Source organism: Pseudophryne corroboree, chromosome 9 (genome assembly GCF_028390025.1).
Source record: "Pseudophryne corroboree isolate aPseCor3 chromosome 9, aPseCor3.hap2, whole genome shotgun sequence".
In the NCBI taxonomy this organism is placed as follows: Eukaryota; Metazoa; Chordata; class Amphibia; order Anura; family Myobatrachidae; genus Pseudophryne; species Pseudophryne corroboree.
Genome location: NC_086452.1, coordinates 294,831,233 through 294,849,861, shown reverse-complemented (window position 1 = coordinate 294,849,861; position 18,629 = coordinate 294,831,233). Strand labels below are relative to the sequence as shown.

At 48.5% G+C, this 18,629-nt stretch overlaps 1 protein-coding gene across 7 annotated transcripts in view; it reads right to left on the bottom strand.

Moving 5' to 3' along the window:
* Positions 1-18,629, bottom strand: part of L3MBTL2 (L3MBTL histone methyl-lysine binding protein 2) — a 772,791-nt gene that overhangs the window by 210,993 nt on the left and 543,169 nt on the right. For 6 of the 7 annotated variants that reach the window (XM_063940374.1, XM_063940377.1, XM_063940379.1 and 3 more), the window contains one exon: positions 7,596-7,684. The exons of the other annotated variant lie outside the window; for it this stretch is intronic. In XM_063940374.1, the coding sequence (XP_063796444.1) occupies positions 7,596-7,684 (89 nt within the window). The remainder of the gene's footprint in view (positions 1-7,595; positions 7,685-18,629) is intronic. 7 annotated transcript variants of the gene reach the window in all.

The following is an 18,629-nucleotide window of genomic DNA, read 5'->3' as shown; positions in this document are numbered from 1 at the left end:
GGGATCCGGCACAACGACCCTCTGTTGACACAGCTTTTGTATCGCAGCATTTACTACTACTCTTTCTGGAAGAGAAACTGGAAGGGCCAACTTGAAAAAGCGGCTATAGTTTGTACCCTCGGGACACTATGACCCAAGGATCCAGGGCCGATTGAAACCAGACCTGACTGAAGAATCGGAGATGGCCCCCCACCGGCATGGACTCCCGCAGGGGGGCCCCAGCGTCATGCTGTGGACTTGGTAGAGGCGGGGGAGGACTTTTGGTCCTTGGTGCCTGACACGGCAGGCGACCTCTTTCCCCTTCCTCTACCCTTTGAAGCGAGGAAGGACGAGCCCTTTCCTTTTTTGTATTTATTAGGCCGAAAGGACTGCATCTGATAATGGGGCGCCTTTTTCTGTTGTGCGGGAACATAAGGAAGAAAAGATGACTTACCCGCAGTAGCGGTAGACACCAGGGGGTAAATTTACTAAGGTCCCGATTTTGACCGAGATGCCGTTTTTTCATCAAAGTGTCATCTCGGTAATTTACTAAGCAAAAATCACGGCAGTGATGAGGGCATTCGTAATATTTTGGAAGTCCTAGGAAAAAATCACGAATCAATACACCATCGGTCAAATACGCCTGCAATTTGCTAGAAATCGGGAATTTACTAAAAAGTGCAAAACGCAAACACTGCCGTGATAAAATACAAATCGTGAAAAAGTGCTAAAAAAAAACAGACCTGCTTTTTTATCCCGTTTTTGTATAGGCATGCACGGATCCATGAGATCCGTGCATGTTTTTCAGTGGGAAGGGGGGTGAAATGTTCTAAATTTACAGTAAAAAAATTGCGTGGGGTCCCCCCTCCTAAGTCAAACCAGCCTCGGGCTCTTTGAGCCGATCCTGGTTGCAGAAATATGGGGAAAAAATGGACAGGGGTTCCCCCATATTTAAGCAACCAGCATCGGGCTCTGCGCCTGGTCCTGGTTCCAAAAATACGGGGGACAAAAAGAGTAGGGGTCCCCCGTATTTTTGAAACCAGCACCGGGCTCAACTAGCTGGACAGATAATGCCACAGCCGGGGGTCACTTTTATACAGTGCCTTGCGGCCGTGGCATCAAATATCCAACTAGTCACCCCTGGCCGGGGTGGGGACCCCTTCAATCAAGGGGTCCCCCCCCCAGCCACCCAAGGGCCAGGGGTGAAGCCCGAGGCTGTCCCCCCCATCCAATGGGCTGCGGATGGGGGGCTGATAGCCTTTGTGATAAGTGTTTGATATTGTTTTTAGTAGCAGTACTACAAGGCCCAGCGCCACGTTGTGGCACCCTCCTGATCGGCTGTGTGCTCCTGTACTGTATGACAGGCGGCACACGGCAGTGTTACAATGTAGCGCCTATGCGCTCCATTGTAACCAATGGTGGGAACTTTCAGGTCAGCGGTGAGGTCACTTTCGGTCAACCGCTGACCTGAAAGTTCCCACCATTGGTTACAATGGAGCGCATAGGCGCTACATTGTAACACTGCCGTGTGCCGCCTGTCATACAGTACAGGAGCACACAGCCGATCAGGAGGGTGCTACAACGTGGCGCTCCCTGATTGGCTGAAGAAACCCACTTAGACATCAGTCAGAGTGGGTTTCTGGCATTCGGGGAAAGGGGGCCCATGTGAAAACATGGGTCCCCTTTCAGTTCGTGGTCGGGTATCCGTTTTTTTATTTTTTCAAGTACGTGGATTACAAAAGGATTTACAGAGGAGCCTTCAACCATGGATTATGTGAGTATAATTTTTTCTACAGGTACACCATGGATTCTACTGGAGAAGAGGACGACCTGCGTGGGAACATAAGGTAAGTATGTGTATATGGAGGTGTGGATGGATGTATTAAAGTTATACTTTCAAGGTGTGTGTGTAATGTCTTTATTGTGGTATTTTTTTAGTAGTAGTACTACAGGTACCAGCGGGCCCATTTTTCCGCCGCATGCTGGTACTTGTGGTTCTCCAAGTACCAGCTTGCGGGGGAGGCTTTCTGGGCCTTGTAGTACTGCTACTAAAAACAATATCAAACACTTATCACAAAGGCTATCAGCCCCCCATCCGCAGCCCATTGGATGGGGGGGACAGCCTCGGGCTTCACCCCTGGCCCTTGGGTGGCTGGGGGGGGGACCCCTTGATTGAAGGGGTCCCCACTCCCCCAGGGTACCCCGGCCAGGGGTGACTAGTTGGATATTTGATGCCACGGCCGCAAGGCACTGTATAAAAGTGACCCCCGGCTGTGGCATTATCTGTCCAGCTAGTGGAGCCCGGTGCTGGTTTCAAAAATACGGGGGACCCCTACTCTTTTTGTCCCCCGTATTTTTGGAACCAGGACCAGGCGCAGAGCCCGATGCTGGTTGCTTAAATATGGGGGAACCCCTGTCCATTTTTTCCCCATATTTCTGCAACCAGGATCGGCTCAAAGAGCCCGAGGCTGGTTTGCCTTAGGAGGGGGGACCCCACGCATTTTTTTTTTAAATTTAAACTTTTTTTTTTTTTTTAACTAAGTGCACAATGAAGCCCAGCACGGATCTCTCAGATCCGGCCGAGATTCATTGTATTAAAGTCGGCAATGTTTTACAAGTCACTCACGTAAAACACTGCCTAAAAAAACGAATGACATCGACATCGGAAAACCCGAAAATGCAGAATACGGCAGCTTAGTAAATTAGTCGTAATCAATTCAAAAAGTTGCATATTTACACTTTCGATGTCATTCGTGATTGAACTTTGACCTCAAACGGGAAAACACGAATCTTAGTAAATTTACCCCCAGGTCAGCAAGACCATCACCAAACAAGACACTACCTTTAAAAGGAAAAGCTTCCATATTTTTCTTGGAGTCGGCATCACCATTCCATTGATGAATCCACAGCGCCCTCCTGGCCAAGTCTGCCATGGCATTGGCTCTTGATCCCAAGAGGCCAACATCCCTTGCCGCATCCTTTAGGTAATCTGCAGCGCCCTTGATATAACCAAGAGTCAAAAGAATGTTATCCTTATCAAGGGTATCCATATCAGAAGCCAAATTATCAGCCCACTTAGCAATAGTACTACTCACCCACACCGACGCCACAGCAGGTCTGAGCAATGCACCAGTATTAACGAAAATGGCCTTCAATGTCGGCTCCAGCTTGCGATCCACCGGATCCTTGAGAGTAGCCGTGTCAGGAGACGGAAGCGCCACCTTCTTGGACAATCGGAATAGAGCCTTGTCCACAGTGGGAGGCGACTCCCATTTCTCCCTGTCGTCAGAGGGGAAAGGATATGCCATAAAAATTCTCTTGGGAATCTGCCACCTTTTGTCAGGCGACTCCCAAGCCTTTTCACAAAGAGCGTTCAGTTCATGAGAGGGGGGAAACTTCACCTCAGGCTTTTTCCCTTTAAATAAGCAAACCCTTGTGTCTGGAACAGCAGGGTCCTCAGAGATATGTAAAACATCTTTAATAGCCACAATCATGTACTGAATACTCTTAACTACCCTTGGATGTAAAGTAACCTCATTGAAATCGACATCGGAATCAGAGTCTGTGTCGGTATCTGTATCTGCCATTTGGGTAAATGAACGTTTTTGTGACCCTGAAGTGACCTGCACCTGAGACAAAGCGTCCTCCATGGACTTCCTCCATGTTTGAGTCTGAGAATCAGATTTATCCAACCTCTTAGACAATAATGCCACATTTGCATTCAGTGTACTCAACATATTCACCCAATCAGCAGTCGGCTGTGCCGACAGAGTCATTCCCAAATCTTTTTCTGGGCCCCTAGTAACTTCCTCCGGAGAGGAACACTCAGCCTCATGTCGACACACGGTACCGACACACCCACACTCACACGGGCCAAAGAAAGGGGACAGACCCACAGGGAAGCCTGCAGAAAGAACACAGGGGGAGTATGCCAGCTCACACCCCAGCGCCCATATACCACAAATAATATATGTCGTTTGCGCTGTACAATATAACATATAAAGCACCAAATTGCCTGTGCCCCTTTCCCCCCCCCTATCCCCTCCGTTTTGCTCCCTTATTACTTGTAAGGAGCTTGGAGGTCCGGCCCAGCGTCTCTGCAGCGGCTGTGAAGAGAGAAAATGGCGCTGGTGAGCTGTGCGGCTAAGCCTCGCCCCTTCCCGGCACGCTGTAGTCCCGCTCGAATTTGAAAATATTTATACTGGCGGGGGTATCGTATACGATGCCCGGGCACCGAATATGTCTCTGGCCAGTGCAAAAAAGCCCCTCAGTAACTGCTGCCCAGGGCGCTCCCCCCCAGCGCCCTGCACCCTGTGAGTGCCGTTGGTGTGTGGGAGCATGGAGCGCAGCGCGACCGCTGCGCTGTACCTCCGTTACTGAAGTCTTCTGCCGTCACTGAAGTCTTCTGTTCTTCTAATACTCACCCGGCTTCTTTCTTCTGGCTTCTGTGAGGGGGGTGACGGCGCGGCTCCGGAAACAAGCAGCTAGGTGCACCAAGTGATCGAACCCTCTGGAACTAATGGTGTCCAGTAGCCTAAGAAGCAGAGCCTTTAACTAAGAAGAAGTAGGTCTGACTTCTCTCCCCTCAGTCCCACGATGCAGGGAGCCTGTAGCCAGCAGGTCTCCCTGAAAATAAAAAACCTAACAAAAGTCTTTCCAGAGAAACTCAGTAGAGCTTCCCTAGTGTGTGTACAGTCACTCCTGGGCACAGAATCTAACTGAGGTCTGGAGGAGGGGCATAGAGGGAGGAGCCAGTTCACACCCAGTCAAAGTCTTTTTAGTGTGCCCATGTCTCCTGCGGATCCCGTCTATACCCCATGGTCCTTTTGGAGTCCCCAGCATCCTCTAGGACGGAGAAATATCAAAATCATGCATACGCTCTGTACTGCAGTAACAAACATGGCTGTTTCGTAATACTGTAGTAATGCATATACATAAATCCAGCAACCAAGTATAATTAGCCTTCGGCTTCGAAATGCATATTCTCCACCATCTGTGTGACAATTCCACCTGCAGGGATGGTTGCCGTCACCACAGGGGGAAAAAGGGGGGGGGGGGGGGGGGGGGAGAGTCAAGTCGTGCAGTCAGCACCTCCTCCGGTGCTCTGTCTTCCTCTCCCTGGGCACAAACACAAGTGAACTTCCCTTAACAGAGAAATCAGTGTAGACCCAGTTCCTAGAAATTGTAGGGTGCCTGTCCTGACATGCAGCCCTCAAGATGGGGTGGCAAACTGCTATTTCCAGAAGGGCAAGAGCTCTGGCTGCTGGTACAGGCAAGCTCCAGAATGGAGACTTGATGAGAAGCCAGGGAGTGAACACCATTCACTTCCACAGCAGTCCAGTGGCAGTGCTGCTCTTTATAGCCAGAGGCGGATTGGGCATAGGGTTTACAGGGAAGACTCCCGGTGGGCCGGCGCACCCGCGGGGCCTGTTTTGTTTGAGGACATGTGGTCCTATTTATAGACATAATGAATAAGATGCAAAATAATTTGCATATATGAAAATTACTGCCACTTAGCCTGTGATTGCAGATGATCTAGTGTATGCTCTGTCTGCCTGCTTGGCTGACATATAAGAGTGAGTGAATAGTGATTGGGATACGGTTGGTGTAATAAGCAAGAAAATATATCTTTCTAAAGAATTATATAGTTTCCTAAATTCTGAAGGTGTATCGTATAATGTGCTCATAATATTTAATTTTATTTCTTTTTAACTTCCCCCTTGATGCTGGACATGCCCACTATCTGGGAAGTCTTGGGGGGAGGGTGATGCTGCCATGGCCCATGGCTAGACCTTACACCTCTGGGGCCACTAGTACAAATTTTTCCAGGGCCGCTTTTTGTTCCCAATCCGCCCGTTTATAGCTCTCAGATCTCCTGATCCTACACACATGCACCCGTAACACACATCACAGACTATGTAAAAAATATCAGAAACTTTACAAATAAATTATAAAAACTCATCTAAAAGTACAGGGCTACAGAGTAGCCCTAATGAAAACAGCCCAGCTTCCATGAGACCCCAGGTTGCAGAAGGAAGGAGCTCAGAGGAGAGGAGCTACTCTCTTAAAATTATACTAGTCTATATACTAGTCTAATTAAGTGCCAGCTCTTACGGATCCCTCAAGCAACCCTATGGTCCAGTGTCCCCCAAGACTGGATGAAAGGGAAATAGTATTATTTCAGCTATGCATATTCCTAACAGTCATTACATGTTTTAAGCATACACACACCTAGACCTGGGATACTAAGGGGACAGTTGTACTGGTCTTCTAAACTCTTAGGGGGGAAAGTTGCAAGAGCTGGAGAGAAACAGGGAAGGTGCAGGAGCCAGGAAGACATGGAGGATGGAGATGGAGAAACAGAGAAGCGGATGAGGCTGAAGAAACAGAGAGTGGGATGAGGTTGGGAATGTAGAGACAAAGTGGACAAGTCTGCAAATAGAGAAGGGAATGAGGCTGGGGATGGAGAGAGAGAGAAGGGGATGAGGCTGCAAAGACTGAGAAGGGGATGAGGCTGGAGAGACAGAGAAGGGGATGAGGCTGGAGAGACAGAGAAGGGGATGTTGCTGGAGAGACTGTGATTGGGATAAGGCTGAAGAGATACTGAGTGGGATGAGGCTGGGAGGACAGAGAGGGCGATGAGGCTGAACTTATTGGGGGAGATGAGGGGCCCCAATAACATGCATATACTGAGCCCCATGATTTCTGTTGCTGGCCCTGTCTACGGGATGCGTTTAATTTGCTGTCTGTCTGGATACCGGCAGTCAGGATACCGATGCCGGAATCTCGACAGCCGACAATGCCACCAGCCGGAATCCCGGCGCACCAGGGCTATTTCCCACTCATGGCAAATGCAGCGAGCCACAGAGCTCGCAGCGTGGCAAGCACAACGAGCCTGTAAAGGAACTATTAGTGCTCGTCCTGCTGCTGGCATTTTGGCGGGTGGAATGGCGCTATCGGGATATTGAATATCGGTCTACACCAGTGAAAAGACCGTGCTTCCAAACTAGTGTGTCCAATAATGCAACAAAATGTTTCCTGCAGCAGGATTATTATTATCCTTTATTTATATGGCGCCACATGGCATCCGCAGCGCCCAATAACAGAGTTAACAAATAAACAAAACATGAAGACAGTGAATTACAGTTCAATACAATATAGGACAAGTACAGGGTATATAAACATAGCTGGGTCAGTAAACAGCACTGAAATAAGTATCAGGGCGGCAGAAAACCGAAGGACTTGGTGATATCAAAGGGATTCTATTGAAAAGATGATAGGTTAAGTAAGAGACGTAAAAGTACATGAAAGAAGAGGGCCCTGCTCGTGAGAGCTTACATTCTAAAGGGGAGGGGCACACAGACAGGGGTGACACAGATGGGGTAGAAAGTGAGCTGGGCCACAGAAGGCTTAGGATGAGAGATGGCTGTGAATTCTCATTTATATTAAAGATTTATACTTCCCTGCATTGCTATTAGTGCTTGTCTGCAGCCTGTACTATTATGTGGATGTCCCTTTCCCACTTCTAAGATATATTTTATGTGATCAAACACATAAATAAGCTATTAAACAAGGCAGTACAAACGCAGCAGTTTCTAAGTAGATGTGTGACTTACCTTAACATGGAAATCTGCTGAAATAGTCTTTGATCCAATCAGTTGTTTCATCAGGAACTCTTTCCAATTGTTATATTTTGTGTGGATAGCTATAAAAATTTAACATTATTTTACAATGTCAGATACAGTAAGTCACTTAATTTCAAGTAATATAAGTTTAAGGTCTAGAATCATATCTTAGTATTGTATTTATCGCATCCAATTATTTTTGCCCTTACTCTGCTCTCTTGTTTTACATGTATTATTGTCTTCTAAATGCTAGACGGAAGTCCCTGACCATGTACAAGAGACTATTACACTTACGATACCCAGCATTATAGGCCCTACACACTTAAAGATGTAACTGAACGATATGAACGTCCTCGTTCATTAATGAACGAGAACTCGTTCATATCGTTCAGTGTGTAGGCAGCCCTGCGCTCGTTTATCGCTGGTGACGGGTCACTTATACATGCATGCCAAATGCCAATATGGACAATCTCATCCATATTAGCATGCACTGCAATGGAGCCGGGTGACAGAGGGAGTGAAGAAACTTCACTCCCCTCCTGCCGCCGGTCGGCCGTATCGGCACCTGGCGTGCACATCGCCGGGTGTGTTGGGCCACTTAGTCAGCTCATAATTGATGTAAGTTACATATAAAAGTTGCAATCTTTACAGAAGACAGGTATAACATAAATGCTTTTTATAGTCACTCATTTAACTCCAATGAATTACTTGTGGTGCAGATGCATTCTTTGTTAACAATAGGGTTACAAATCCTCCTGCTCTGAAGGCCTGTATAGTTCAGTGGTCATCATTCTTTTCAGGAGCTGCTCTTGATACAATTAGAGATGGGCACTGACCCCTGTGTTTTGGTAGTGTATCTGTATTAATTTTGTGTTTTGGTTCTTCGCGAGTTTTGGTTTTGGATCTGTATTTTTTTTTTTAAATGCTAAAAACAGCTAAAATCATGTAATTTTGGCCTGTTTTTGTTCCTACATTATTACTAACATCAAAATATACGTTATGGTAAGAACTTACTATTGATAACAGTATTTCTCCTAAGTCCACAGGTTCCACAGGATACATTGGGATATGGTGGAGCGACAGCGGATTTGCACCAAACGGTCAAAGCTTTTCAGCCTCCCAGCATGCAACGGGCTCGTCCATATATCCCCGCCTCCTGGCTCGGGCAAATCAGTTGTTTTCCAAAGCTCAAGGCAGGAGCATCACGTAGAGGCCTAATCAGGCGAGAAGAACACACATGCACACCCTTCTGTACAAGAGGGAAGAGGTTAGTGAGTCAAAGAATCCTCAAATCAGCTGCGTTATGGTGGGATCCCGGTGGAATCTGTAGGCTTCAGAGAAATACTGTTATCAACAGTAAGTTCTAACCGTAACATATATTTATCTTGCAGGGTCCACAGGGTAACCACAGGAAACATTGGGATGTCCCAAAGCAATTTAGTGGTGGGATCGCTCCTGATTAGATAGGAGAATCCTTTGCCCGAATTCAGCGTCCTAAGAGGCAAAGGTATCAAGGCATAATATCTAATGAATGTGTTAATGGAAGACCATGTGACTGCCTTACATATCTGTTCTGCTGAAACAGCACATTGTGATGCGCACAATGGCCTACCTTACAAGTAGAATGAGCAGAGACATTAGCCCGAAACAGGAAGATCAGCTTGAGAATATGCTTCTGAAATTTTCATCTGAAGCCACTTCACCAGTGTCTGCTTATCCGCAGGCAATCCTCTCTTGTGAAATTCAGAGAGAACACTGGACTTGGTTAGATCAGATAAGATTGGGCATGTCCAGTATGGTGTGGCTGTAGATCATACTGCTTTTTGCTCCCAGACATCTGTAGTAGGCTGCTGTCAGCTATGTGCAAACTGAAGAAATCAGCCTCCTACCCTGGGTCGCCCCATGTGGAGGCCCTCACCATCAGGCTGATGGCTTATCTTCAGATTTGAAAACTGGTCCTACCTTTTAGTCCTACCAGACTTGTTGGATTGGGACTGTTTGCCTTTTACCCTTTCCTTTTGCTTTTCCTTGATTCGTAAAGGACTGGAAAGCTGGAAATTAGGCTTGAATCTTTGTGTGAAAAGAAATTCACTTTATTGGAGTCTGATTCCAAATACTGTTAATTCTTTCCCAAAAAGAATATTTCCAGTAACAAAGATAAGACTCCGAAACTTCCTGGATTCTGAGTCTGCTTTCCATGTACATAGCCATGTACATAGCCAACCCGCTGCTGCAGCTGCTGTCTGAGAGGCACCCATATCCAGTTCCGCTTATCGCTGCCTGTTTGATATGCAATATGGAAAACATTTTTCGAGATGCCATCCCCTTTCAATGCCACTGCTTTAGCTATCTGAGCTGAAGCCAAGGCTGGTCTGTTGATTGTCCCAGACAAAAAGAAAAAATGGTCTTTAGAAAACCATCGAGTCTCCTATCCGTGACATCATTTATTTATGTTGAAAACAAATATAATGTAGATTTTCGCAGCAATCTAGATCTGCGAATCTACTTTGGAGCCACCCTTATTTTTTAAACAGTCCCCAGCTGGACGAGGATAATTGGAAGTCCATTTCCTGAAATTCTAACTTCCTATTGGGCATAACCCAACATAATTTCCATCAGCTGTTTTGGGACATTTAAACACAGCTGCCTTAGTTTCTAACACAGGCTCTGCTGCTTCTGAGGATAGAATGGCTTACATAGCACTAATTAGCTCAGGTATGTCCACTGAGCTGAGACCTTCCAAAGTGCAATGAGTCCTCAGCTAAACATGTGTAGACTGTGAAGATGTTGTATCATGTCAATGTGATATACTTACCACCGGCCTTTGTTAAGAGGCTGCCATTCCCTAGGCAGATAACCTCAGAATGAAAGTTGCATGTAAGGGTTCATCGGATAACCCATCACTGGCATTATCTGCTCAGCTACATTGGATATTGGCCCTCATTCCGAGTTGATCGCTTTTAGCAGCATTGCACACGCTAGGACGCCGCCCTCTGGGAGTGTATCTTAGCTTAGCAGAATTGCGAACGATAGATTAGCATTTCTGCTATTAAATATTTCCCTGCAGTTTCTGAGTCGCTCCAGACCTACTCCTAGATTGCGATCACCTCAGTCCGTTTAGTTCCTGGTTTGACGTCACAAACACGTCCTGCGTTCGGCCAGCGACTCCCCCATTTCTCCAGCCACTCCTGCGTTTTAGCCTGACACGCCTGTGTTTTTTAGCACACTCCCAGAAAACGCTCAGTTTCCGGCCAAAAACACCCACTTCCTGTCAATCACTCACCGATCAGCAGAGCGACTGAAAAGCGTTGCACGGACCTGTGTAAAATTTACAAAATAGTTTTGTGTAAATATACTGCCCATACGCATGCCCAATACGCAAGCGCAGATTCGCCCATTTTTAGCCTGATCGCTATTCTGCTAAAAACGGCAGCGAACGAACAACTCGGAATGACCACCATTGTCTGTGCAAAGTAGCACATGAAGGTTCACTAGAACATGTGCCTGCCTCGGTTACTTAAGAGGCTTTGGAGACAACTAAACCATTTTGCACATAATCCCATTGAACCAGTCCTGATAGGTTAACCTTGCTCTGCAAGACAACATGAAATAAGTGTTGGTGCTGCTGTGGAAAGTGTATTTTCCTCACCCTTGCCGCTCTTAGACATGATATATAAATTGCACATCTTTACAGTGTTATTACACAATTTGTGACTGTAATCACTTTCAAATTTGTTAAAGTGACATACAATCCGACCCTACCCTGCTTTGCACCAGCATTGAGGATCGGAATACACAGAAAAACTGACGGTTATTATAGTAAAGTCAGCAATCACACTAGCAGTCAGTCACAGGTTATACATTAGTATAATAAGCAATATGAGCACATATCAGCTACAAATACATTACAAGTATGTAGGAGAAATATATTACTGCATTAGCTTATATAGGAGTTTTAAACGTATTCGGTTGCACAGCAAAAGAAAACCACAGCAATAGTTATCAGACTCATATGCATCAGACATTTTATCTAACTATTCGTACTCAAGGTAGATAGAGACTTAGGGGCTAATTCAGACCTGATCGCTGCTGTGCGTGTTCGCACAGCAGCGTTCAGGTCTGAAGTGTGCATGCGCTGGCGCAGCTCTGTGATCGCCTCTGCCTGATTGACAGTCAGAGGTGGTCGCTGGGCAGGCCGGCGGCATTTGGTCTGGGCAATGCAGGCGTGCCCTGACCGTTGGGAGGGGCGGGCCACTGCGGCTGCATGACATCACACGCATCCGCTGCGACCCAGGCAGCGATGAGTAGCTCCCTGCCTGTGCGCAGGTGCTACGCTGGCTGGGAGCTACTCCTACAGTACAAAAGCATTGCCGCTGTGCGATGCTTTTGAACTTATGCAACGGGGCAGGGTCTGACATGCAGGACGGACTAATCCTTTGCTAGGCGTCCCCCCACATGTTAGGGAAGCTGATCGTAGATGTGCTACATTTAGCACATCTACGATCAGGTCTGAATCACCCCCGTAGTGCTGTATTGCCTGGCTCAATAGAGTGGGATACAGGGAGACTCACCCCGCTTCTAGGACCGATCAATACGTTTGCGAACGCTGAGTGGATCCAGATGCTAATAGTGTACACAATCGCTCCGTGAATCTATAGTGAGCACAGACGCCCAAGTGAACACTGATGCACCAGTCACACAGCCGCCTATGCTGCGACTGGGTACCCTGAGTACACAGCGTCTCAGACAGAAGCGAGAAAAAATAAGATTTTACTTACCGATAAATCTATTTCTCGTAGTCCGTAGTGGATGCTGGGGACTCCGTCAGGACCATGGGGATTAGCGGCTCCGCAGGAGACAGGGCACAAAAATAAAGCTTTAGGATCAGGTGGTGTGCACTGGCTCCTCCCCCTATGACCCTCCTCCAAGCCTCAGTTAGGATACTGTGCCCGGACGAGCGTACACAATAAGGAAGGATTTTGAATCCCGGGTAAGACTCATACCAGCCACACCAATCACACCGTACAACTTGTGATCTGAACCCAGTTAACAGTATGACAAACGTAGGAGCCTCTGAACAGACGGCTCACAACAATAACAACCCGATTTTTTTGTAACAATAACTATGTACAAGTATTGCAGACAATCCGCACTTGGGATGGGCGCCCAGCATCCACTACGGACTACGAGAAATAGATTTATCGGTAAGTAAAATCTTATTTTCTCTGACGTCCTAGTGGATGCTGGGGACTCCGTCAGGACCATGGGGATTATACCAAAGCTCCCAAACGGCCGGGAGAGTGCGGATGACTCTGCAGCACCGAATGAGAGAACTCCAGGTCCTCTTTAGCCAGGGTATCAAATTTGTAGAATTTTACAAACGTGTTCTCCCCCGACCACGTAGCTGCTCGGCAGAGTTGTAATGCCGAGACCCCTCGGGCAGCCGCCCAGGATGAGCCCACCTTCCTTGTGGAATGGGCCTTGACAGATTTAGGCTGTGGCAGGCCTGCCACAGAATGTGCCAGTTGAAATGTGCTACAAATCCAACGAGCAATCGTCTGCTTAGAAGCAAGAGCACCCAGTTTGTTGGGTGCATACAGGATAACAGCAAGTCAGTTTTCCTGACTCCAGCCGTCCTGGAAACCTATATTTTCAGGGCCCTGACAACATCTAGCAACTTGGAGTCCTCCAAGTCCCTAGTAGCCGCAGGTACCACAATAAGCTGGTTCAGGTGAAACGCTGACACCACCTTAGGAAGAAACTGGGGACGAGTCCGCAGCTCTGCCCTGTCCGAACGGACAATCAGATATGGCTTTTGTGAGACAAAGCCGCCAATTCTGACACTCGCCTGGCCGAGGCCAGGGCCAACAGCATGGTCACTTTTCATGTGAGATATTTCAAATCCACATATTTGAACGGTTTAAAATGTGATTTGAGGAATCCCAGAACTACGTTGAGATCCCACAGTGCCACTGGAGGCACAAAAAGGGGGTTGTATATGCAATACTCCCTTGACAAACTTCTGGACTTCAGGAACTGAAGCCAATTCTTTCTGGAAGAAAATTGACAGGGCCGAAATTTGAACCTTAATGGACCCCAATTTGAGGCCCATAGACACTCCTGTTTGCAGGAAATGCAGGAATCGACCGAGTTGAAATTTCTTCGTGGGGCCTTCCTGGCCTCACACCACGCAATATATTTTCGCCACATGTGGTGATAATGTTGTGCGGTCACCTCCTTCCTGGCTTTGACCAGGGTAGGAATGACCTCTTCCGGAATGCCTTTTTCCCTTAGGATCTGGCGTTCCACCGCCATGCCGTCAAACGCAGCCGCGGTAAGTCTTGGAACAGACCTGGTACTTGCTGAAGCAAGTCCCTTCTTAGCGGCAGAGGCCATGAGTCCTCTGTGAGCATTTCTTGAAGTTCCGGGTGCCACGTCCTTCTTGGCCAATCCGGAGCCACGAGTATAGTTCTTACTCCTCTACGTCTTATAATTCTCAGTACCTTGGGTATGAGAAGCAGAGGAGGGAACACATACACCGACTGGTACACCCACGGTGTTACCAGAACGTCCACAGCTATTGCTTGAGGGTCTCTTGACCTGGCGCAATACCTGTCCAGTTTTTTGTTCAGGCGGGACGCCATCATGTCCACCTTTGGTCTTTCCCAACGGTTCACAATCATGTGGAATACTTCCCGATGAAGTCCCCACTCTCCCGGGTGGAGGTCGTGCCTGCTGAGGAAGTCTGCTTCCCAGTTGTCCACTCCCGGAATGAACACTGCTGACAGTGCTATCACATGATTTTTCGCCCAGCAAAGAATCCTTGCAGTTTCTGCCATTGCCCTCCTGCTTCTTGTGCCGCCCTGTCTGTTTACGTGGGCGACTGCCGTGATGTTGTCTCACTGGATCAATACCGGCTGACCTTGAAGCAGAGGTCTTGCTAAGCTTAGAACATTGTAAATTGCCCTTAGCTCCAGTATATTTATGTGGAGAGAAGTCTCCAGACTTGATCACACTCCCTGGAATTTTTTTCCCTGTGTGACTGCTCCCCAGCCTCTCAGGCTGGCATCCGTGGTCACCAGGACCCAGTCCTGAATGCCGAATCTGCGGCCCTTTAGTAGATGAGCACTCTGCAGCCACCGCAGAAGAAACACCCTTGTCCTTGGAGACAGGGTTATCCGCTGATGCATCTGAAGATGCGATCCGGACCATTTTTCCAGTAGATCCCACTGAAAAGTTCTTGCGTGAAATCTGCCGAATGGAATCGCTTCGTAAGAAGCCACCATTTTTCCCAGGACCCTTGTGCAATGATGCACTGACACTTTTCCTGGTTTTAGGAGGTTCCTGACTAGCTCGGATAACTCCCTGGTTTTCTTCTCCGGGAGAAACACCTTTTTCTGGACTGTGTCCAGAATCATCCCTAGGAACAGCAGACGTGTCGTCGGAAACAGCTGCGGTTTTGGAATATTTAGAATCCACCCGTGCTGTCGTAGAACTACTTGAGATAGTGCTACTCCGACCTCCAACTGTTCTCTGGACCTTGCCCTTATCAGGAGACCGTCCATTTTCTTTGAAGAAGAATCATCATTTCGGCCATTACCTTGGTAAGGACCCGGGGTGCCGTGGACAATCCAACCGGCAGCGTCTGAAACTGATAGTGACAGTTCTGTACCACGAACCTGAGGTACCCTTGGTGAGAAGGGCAAATTGGGACATGGAGGTAAGCATCCCTGATGTCCCGGGAACCATATAGTCCCCTTCTTCCTGGTTCGCTATCACTGCTCTGAGTGACTCTATCTTGATTTGAACCTTTGTATGTAAGTGTTCAAATATTTCAGATTTAGAATAGGTCTCACCGAGCCGTCTGGCTTCAGTACCACAATATAGTGTGGAATAATACCCCTTTCCTTGTTGTAGGAGGGGTACTTTGATTATCACCTGCTGGGAATACAGCTTGTGAATTGTTTCCACTACTGCCTCCCTGTCGGAGGGAGACGTTGGTAAAGCAGACTTCAGGAACCTGCGAGGGGGAGACGTCTCGAATTTCCAATCTGTACCCCTGGGATACTACTTGTAGGATCCAGGGGTCCACTTGCGAGTGAGCCCACTGCGTGCTGAAACTCTTGAGACGACCCCCCCCCCACCGCACCCGAGTCCGCTTGTACGGCCCCAGCGTCATGCTGAGGACTTGGCAGAAGCGGTGGAGGGCTTCTGTTCCTGGGAATGGGCTGCCTGCTGCAGTCTTCTTCCCTTTCCTCTATCCCATGGCAGATATGACTGGCCTTTTGCCCGCTTGCCCTTATGGGGACGAAAGGACTGAGGCTGAAAAGACGTTGTCTTTTTCTTCTTTATACGGCAATACTTCCATGTGCCGTTTGGAATCTGCATCACCTGACCACTGTCGTGTCCATAAACAACTTCTGGCAGATATGGACATCGCACTTACTCTTGATGCCAGAGTGCAAATATCCCTCTGTGCATCTCGCATATATAGAAATGCATCCTTTAAATGCTCTATAGTCAATAAAATACTGTCCCTGTCAAGGGTATCAATATTTTCAGTCAGGGAATCCGACCAAGCCACCCCAGCGCTGCACATCCAGGCTGAGGCGATCGCTGGTCGCAGTATAACACCAGTATGTGTGTATATACTTTTTAGGATATTTTCCAGCCTCCTATCAGCTGGCTCCTTGAGGGCGGCCCTATCTGGAGACGGTACCGCCACTTGTTTTGATAAGCGTGTGAGCGCCTTATCCACCCTAAGGGGTGTTTCCCAACGCGCCCTAACTTCTGGCGGGAAAGGGTATACCGCCAATAATTTTCTATCGGGGGAAACCCACGCATCATCACACACTTCATTTAATTTATCTGATTCAGGAAAAACTACAGGTAGTTTTTTCACACTCCACATAATACCCTTTTTTGTGGTACTTGTAGTATCAGAAATATGTAACACCTCCTTCATTGCCCTTAACAAGTAACGTGTGGCCCTAAAGGAAAATACGTTTGTTTCTTCACCGTCGACACTGGAGTCAGTGTCTGTGTCGACCGACTGAGGTAAAAGGACGTTTTAACGCCCCTGACGGTGTTTGAGACGCCTGGACAGGTACTAATTGGTTTGCCGGCCGTCTCATGTCGTCAACCGACCTTGCAGCGTGTTGACATTATCACGTAATTCCTTAAATAAGCCATCCATTCCGGTGTCGACTCCCTAGAGAGTGACATCACCATTACAGGCAATTGCTCCGCCTCCTCACCAACATCGTCCTCATACATGTCGACACACACGTACCGACACACAGCACACACACAGGGAATGCTCTGATAGAGGACAGGACCCCACTAGCCCTTTGGAGAGACAGAGGGAGAGTTTGCCAGCACACACCAAAACGCTATAATTATACAGGGACAACCTTTATATAAGTGTTTTTCCCTTATAGCATCTTAATATATATAATCATATCGCCAAATAAGTGCCCCCCCTCTCTGTTTTAACCCTGTTTCTGTAGTGCAGTGCAGGGGAGAGCCTGGGAGCCTTCCCACCAGCATTTCTGTGAGGGAAAATGGCGCTGTGTGCTGAGGAGAATAGGCCCCGCCCCCTTTTCGGCGGGCTTCTTCTCCCGTTTTTCTGAGACCTGGCAGGGGTTAAATACATCCATATAGCCCCAGGGGCTATATGTGATGTATTTTTTAGCCAGAACAAGGTATTCTCATTGCTGCCCAGGGCGCCCCCTGCAGCGCCCTGCACCCTCCGTGACCGCTGGTGTGAAGTGTGTGACAACAATGGCGCACAGCTGCAGTGCTGTGCGCTACCTCATGAAGACTGAAAAGTCTTCTGCCGCCGGTTTCTGGACCTCTTCACTTTTCGGCATCTGCAAGGGGGTCGGCGGCGCGGCTCCGGGACCGGACTCCATGGCTGGGCCTGTGTTCGATCCCTCTGGAGCTAATGGTGTCCAGTAGCCTAAGAAGCCAATCCATCCTGCACGCAGGTGAGTTCACTTCTTCTCCCCTAAGTCCCTCGTTGCAGTGAGCCTGTTGCCAGCAGGACTCACTGTAAAATAAAAAACCTAAAAACTTTTTCTAAGCAGCTCTTTAGGAGAGCCACCTAGATTGCACCCTGCTCGGACGGGCACAAAAACCTAACTGAGGCTTGGAGGAGGGTCATAGGGGGAGGAGCCAGTGCACACCACCTGATCCTAAAGCTTTATTTTTGTGCCCTGTCTCCTGCGGAGCCGCTAATCCCCATGGTCCTGACGGAGTCCCCAGCATCCACTAGGACGTCAGAGAAACAGCTCATGGCGGGAGACTCGGAGGAAACTGGTCATGAACCGGGGGCAGGGACGACCAAGGGAGCATCTGACTCCCCACAACTGACATCAACCCTAGGGTTTGCGGCCTCATACTACCCCTGGAGCCTATGATCCATAAGGCCTAGCGCTGATGCACTCTCGTTGGCAGCCGCATCAGCGACTGTTTGGTAGTCTCTGTGTCCGCGTTCCCCCTTCTAAGCGGAACCGATGCCTTACCTTTTCCCCGTGCTCCAGCCACAGCCTGGAAACGTCTGCTGAACTTGCTAGTATATCCGACACAGGGGGTCATTCTGACCCGTTCGCTCGCTGCATTTTAACGCAGCAGAGCGAACGGTTCCCTGCAGTGTATGTGCCAATGCCGTAGTGCGCCGGCGCAAGCCAGACGGCTGAAGGCAGTAGCAGGGATGCAATCGCCTCTGCCTGATTGACAGGCAGAAGCGATCGCCAGGCGGGAGGGGGCGGAGCGGCGGCGTTTGGCCGCCATTTTGTGGATTTGGTCCGGCCAACGCAGGCGTGGCCGGGCCGAACGCGGGGGTGGGCCGCAGCAGCTGCGTGACATCACATGCAGCCGCTGCGGGCCGGGGAACGATGATTAGCTCCTGGCCAGCACGCTAAAGCTGCGCTAGCCGGGAGCTACTTTTGAAGTGCAAAGGCATCGCCGCTGTGCGATGCCTTTGCACTTCTGCGAGGGGGGGCCGGACTGACATGCGGAGTG